Source organism: Octodon degus, unplaced genomic scaffold (assembly GCF_000260255.1).
Source record: "Octodon degus isolate 3935 unplaced genomic scaffold, OctDeg1.0 scaffold00007, whole genome shotgun sequence".
Classification (NCBI taxonomy): domain Eukaryota; kingdom Metazoa; phylum Chordata; class Mammalia; order Rodentia; family Octodontidae; genus Octodon; species Octodon degus.
Genome location: NW_004524583.1, coordinates 24,721,343 through 24,726,995, shown reverse-complemented (window position 1 = coordinate 24,726,995; position 5,653 = coordinate 24,721,343). Strand labels below are relative to the sequence as shown.

General features: G+C 42.6%; 1 protein-coding gene across 1 annotated transcript in view; it reads right to left on the bottom strand.

The window, feature by feature from the left end:
* The window catches only part of Tmem260 (transmembrane protein 260), a 60,286-nt gene that overhangs the window by 21,003 nt on the left and 33,630 nt on the right, over positions 1-5,653 (bottom strand). The window contains exons 8-10 of the mRNA XM_023701653.1: positions 3,585-3,668; positions 1,661-1,775; positions 298-467 (exon numbers count right to left, since the gene is read on the bottom strand). Coding sequence (XP_023557421.1) covers positions 298-467; positions 1,661-1,775; positions 3,585-3,668 — 369 coding nt within the window. The remainder of the gene's footprint in view (positions 1-297; positions 468-1,660; positions 1,776-3,584; positions 3,669-5,653) is intronic.

The following is a 5,653-nucleotide window of genomic DNA, read 5'->3' as shown; positions in this document are numbered from 1 at the left end:
TAAGTGGCATTTTAGATCATGGAATTCCACATAGTGGCTTCTACAAAACACCTTCAGGGTTCTTCAGAGGTCAGCATGCAGTCTGTCCACACTCCAGAACACACCTGCCACCACTCCAGAGCTGTCTCAGGATCACTAACTCCTCCCAGACATCAAAGACCACTGCTCTCAGACTAAGATGTCGCACTCAAGTCTTGGAAACCAATACAAGCTAAAAGTGAGACAGTGCCACAGTCTAAGTCTCCGCATCTCTCTCTCTCTTGGTTGCTTCTTTTCATAAAAATAACCCCGGGTTACCTATAATTAGAATACATTTGGTAAACCACAAACAGAGTTGCCGAAAGCCATTCCAGACACTGAAGCCCACCACTGTTCAGCGCTCTCTTAGTCTCAGACGTGAGCGTGGCCAAGCCGAGGCCAGCGAGGACGGCCACCACCGCGTTGCTCTGCATCCAGAAGCGTTCCACCTGCGGGAACACCAAGCCATGTGTCCACTGGCAGCTCCAGCAAGCACTGGAGTACTTATCTACTTTACCAACAAACTGCTTAAACCCAGCGCTATGCCTGCTCTCATGCAGATCTGACTTCCCAAACTGAGCACACACAGATTGTTGCATTTTTCAGTTTTCAAGCAAAGTTGGACATAGGCCTCTTTTATTTTTAATTTAATTTTTCATTTTTGGTGGCACTAAGGATGGAACTCGGGGCCTTGTGCATGCCAGAGGAGCATCCTGCCACTGAGCTGTATCCTGAGCCTGCATCTTCCTTTGCGTATGCAAATATTCACTTCAGCCTGGTAACCATCTACCCTAGGCTCCAGGTATCAGGTGGACGAGGTAGGAAAATGCTCTGGCCTGACTCCTGGTTTCCATCCCTTGAGTCTAACAGCTCTGGGGTCCTCCTTCCCTTCTTCCTGTGAGATGTGGGAATGATTGGACAGGGAGGGGGGAGCTGGGATTGAGCCTGCCACCCCTGCTTTTAGAAGTGAGCTGGCCCAGGAAGCCTGGGGCAGAGTCTCTGTCTGGGAGGAGAGTCTGTGGTGCCAGTGGAGGGTGACAGGGCCAGGCCCGTTCTGCACAACTGCATGTGATGGCAGCTGGGTCGGCCTGCCCTGCCAGCAGCATGGGGGCCTTTGCCCACAGACGGAGCCACACTCCGCAGTGTCAGGATGATCACCAGTAACGCGGCTCACCTCATTTACACTGGCTTATCTAGTTTCTCGACTGATACATATAGTTTCTATTGTAAGGAGAAGAAATACCCTAATCTCAGGGACAGCCACTGACAAAACAGCTCTTTGGCCCCGTGAGCTAAAGAGCGAAGGGATGCGTTGGAAGTGCCTCACTAATGCCACTTACTTCCTGTGCTATCCTAAAACAATTTCCTGGCAAAATGCAATTGTACATACATTTGCAAGTAAATATACACAAAATGACTAAAATGTCTGAGATCTGTTTTTATATTTTCCAACAGTGTTAACTAAATGTTGGGAGTCCTCCCTAAAAATGGGCTTAGTCTTAATGGGCTAATAATTTAACTTCTGATTTATCAAAATTATGATTTTCTTCTGGAATTATCTGTTCTACAAGGTTCATGAAAGACATATTTGAACAATCTTCACAAACTTTCTGGCTGAAGGATGTATCTAAGTACAACTTACCACACCCATGAAAAGTGGTTTTGAAATATCTAAATTTGCCCTCCAAGCAAAGAACAATGAGTAGATGTAAAGCATTCCAGCAAAAAGCCAAACTAATGATGAATTCTGTCTGTCCCTGCAAAAAAATACAAGTATGAGCAAAGTTATCTACATGCATGAACACCAGTGACAGTATTCCACAGCTTTAACCTATAGAAAAAGTATCTTCCTTCCATTTTCTTTCTTTTTTTTTTCTTTTTTTTTTGGCCAGCTCAGCCCACCCTGAGGGCAGGGCTGGTGCAGCATGTGGTGCTGGGGGTAGAACTGCGGTCCCCTGAGCCTGCCTAAGCTTGCCTGCACAGGTGCTTTAGACCACTGAGCTATCTCACCGGCCCCTTCGCTTCCATTTTTTAAAAACCTTTTTAATTTAATTTAATTAATTTATTTATTTATTGCAGAACCGAGGATTGAACTCAGACCCTTGCGCTTGCCAGGCAAGCACTTATTCTACTGAGCCATCTCCCCTGCCCCATTGCTTCCATTTTTAAAAACAAAAATTTCAGTTTTTAAAATCTGAGCAGGCACAGACAACCAAAATCTAGTTAATAAACCTGAACTATTATAGGCAACATAACTTGGAGCTCGGAAGCAAAGGGTGCTCATAGACAAGATACAAACTATTAATCTTGTAAAATTTCAGGAGTAATCAAATATATAAAACAAAAACACTATCTACATGCTTGAAATAATAAACTTGAAAGTGACAAATCTCCATGTTGGTGAGAATTTAGGATGAGAGTATGTTAGCATAATCTTTGAGAAAAATTAAATAATACCTCCATGAAGGCCTTAATAATACTTATTTTTTTTTAGTATAATCATTTACTCAGTATAGGGTCTCGCTACCTAGCTCAGACTCCTAGTGATCCTCCTGTCTCAGCCTTCCCAGTGCTGGGATTACAGGGATGTGCCACCATGCCCGGTGACAGGGCCAGCACGGCATGTGGTACAGGGATCAAATCCTGGTCTTTGTACTTGGCAGGCAGGCACTTAGACTGCTGAGCTGCACACAACTTTAAGCAGTAAATAGAAATATAAAAATATCAGTGCATAAAACTTCTCTGGTAAGCATTTATAACAGTGAAAAAGTGAAAGCAATGAAATGATTCTCAAAGAGGAGAACACTTAAATTCTTCTACAGCCACAAGACGGAATATAGACATTTAAATTGTTTTAAGTCTAATTTTTTGGTATGGGAAAATGTTAACAATACCATGTTAAGTATTAAGCAAATAAAACTTATAAATGTATTTACATGCAACAGATGTGAAAGTGCAATGAATAAAATATTAATAGGGGGGCCGGCCAGATAGCTCAGCACACTAAAGTGCCTGCTTAGACAGAATGCAGTGGCTGGGGTTTGACCCCCAGAGGGCCAGCCCCACCCTGGGGGCGAGCTGAGGTGGCGAATGACACAAAGCATGGTGGCACACACCTGTAATCCCAGCACTTGGGAGGCTGAAAACAGGAGGATCACTAAAAGTCTGATCTACATAGTGAGACCCTGTAGACCCTGTACTAAATACCTTAAAAAAAATTAATAGGGACTAAGGCTTTCTTATCAGAGGAATTTAAATAGTTATTTGTTTCCTTTGTAAATCAATAATAATAATAACTAGCCATGGGCAGTGTAGGCAATCAAAACCAAGGCTCAAGACATCAAATGATCTGCCTCTTTACACAAACTGACCACCTTCTAACTCATAATCAGAAGATAAAATGAGCCAGGAAGACAATGGTGCGTATCTGCCTTACAGAGGGAGCCGGCAGAGCCACGGACAGGGAACATAAAGCATATGGCCGCGCTCTACAGCGATATATGGAAAACGTTAATTTAGTTAGTGACCACAGTCAAAATAATAGGGAGAGGGATGATTTTACTTACCTTCTTGCTGAACTTATATTTGCCCAAACTGCAAGGGCTTGAATGTTGAGTGAGAGTTCTGTCCTCATACTTGTTATTTGAGATCTGTGAAAAACAACCCACTTATTTTTGGTAGAAAACAAGTTTGGCTAATTGCAAATAAATCATTCTCTATAGAATGTATTTGCTTATCATCACAGAAAGAGCTAATACTTTGCACATGTTTTCCAACTGTAAGTTTTGATTATCAACATGTATAACTTGTGATGGGCTCAAGATAATTTTATTTTTTTATACAAGGTCTTGTTATGCAGTTCAGACCCCCCAGTGCTGGGATTACTTGCACGCACCAACATGCTGGGTTCTTCTTTCGTTTTTTTAAAAATTTAATTAATTAATTAATTAATTAATTTGTGTGTGTGTGTGTGTGTGTGTGTGTGGCCAGCTCTGCCCACGGTGGGGGGGGGGGCTGGCTGGCATGTGGTGCTGGGGGATTGAACCGCGGTCCCTGTGCTTTGCTAAGCTTGTTCTAAGTAGGTGCTTTAGACCACTGAGCCATCTCACCAGCCCCATTCTTTCGTATTTTTAATACTCGTGTTTTGAATGGATATTCCAATCAGAATGGTAAGTTGTTTGAAAGGGGATTTGGAATTTATCTAGTGCTAATGTAGATATGGTTGCCAGTAATTTAGCAATTGGAAATAAAATTAATTAAAGGCATTTTTTTGAGAGTTAATCATGAAGGGAAAATAAAAAAACCAAGAGAAAGATTCTTCAACCATTCTTTTCTCTTTTTTTGTATTTTAGGGAAGGGTCTACAGGGTGTTCAGGGTCTCACTACTAGATTGGACTCATAGTGATCCTCCTGTTTACAGCCTCCCGAGAGCTGGGATTACAGGCACGCACCACCACACCCAGTCTCAATTGGGCGGGGCTGGCACAGCAGGCCCTGGGTCGAATCCCCAGCCACTGCGCCTGTCTGCAGGTGCTTTAATCTGCTGAGCTACTTGGCCAGCCCTTCCAAGCACTCTTTTCTGCTAGCAAATGAACTAACACGCATTCTTGAAGTGTTATTTAAAATGGCCTTTGCTGTAGCAGTCTTTGATTTTTAAAGAAACAATTATACACTATGTCTAGGAACTTTCTTCTCCCTTCTGGCAATTTTACTGGAGAAAATGTGATGCCACAATTATGGAAGCCGTAATATACATAAAATACAATATGTACTTTACAAATGGAGACGCAGCTACCCTGAGAAGTTATCCTAGCTCATTTGCAAAGGTACATGAAAAATTGATTCTAGCACAAGGCTCATTCCTTCTAAAGAAATGAAGTCAGTTTCAAAAGTAATCCTTAGAGATGTGTTGCTTAAACATAAATTACAAAAAGATGGTCACTGCCTAAGGTTAGAGTCAATAATTTCTTTTTACAGGATTGCAACTTGGAGATATGCACAGGGAAAGAATTTAATTTGCTTGGCTGGAAAACAATGACTGGGTCTTAGCACTCCGAAGAGCTTTTACGCAAATGCATTATTAGTTGTCTTCTTCATCACTCCTGTCCACCTGAATGCTTAAGGACAATGAGAGACCGGAAACGTTCACTCTGAGTGAGCTGGGCTTCCACCTCCCATCCGCAGCTGACCCAGCAAGCAGCTGGGCACGGGTATCACTTTGGTCTGCTCTTTCTCTGTGCATGAAAGCCAACAGCCATCATCTGAAGGTAAGGAGGGCTTTAAATGCCCCGCTGTGTATACAGGTAACACGTTGGACGCATGATCTCAAATTCTTATGAGAGGTTGGGGTCCCTGTGGGATTGCTGAAGCAATTGTGACCAGACCCCTGCATGCGGCCCTGTGCCACCCTGGGAAGGTGGGCAGAGAAGAGCATGGGGTAGCAGGAACACTGCCAATGAAAGGAAACTGAGCTGCTTGCAGTTTTCTCACCTCCAAAAGCAGGACTCACAAAACTAAGTCAGATATAAAAGGAAATTTTAAAATAACTATGAGAATCATCAAAAGACTATGTAAGAATAACTACTGACAGAGAAATATTTTTCTATGGTATAAAGTGGAAAGCAGTAGGCTATAA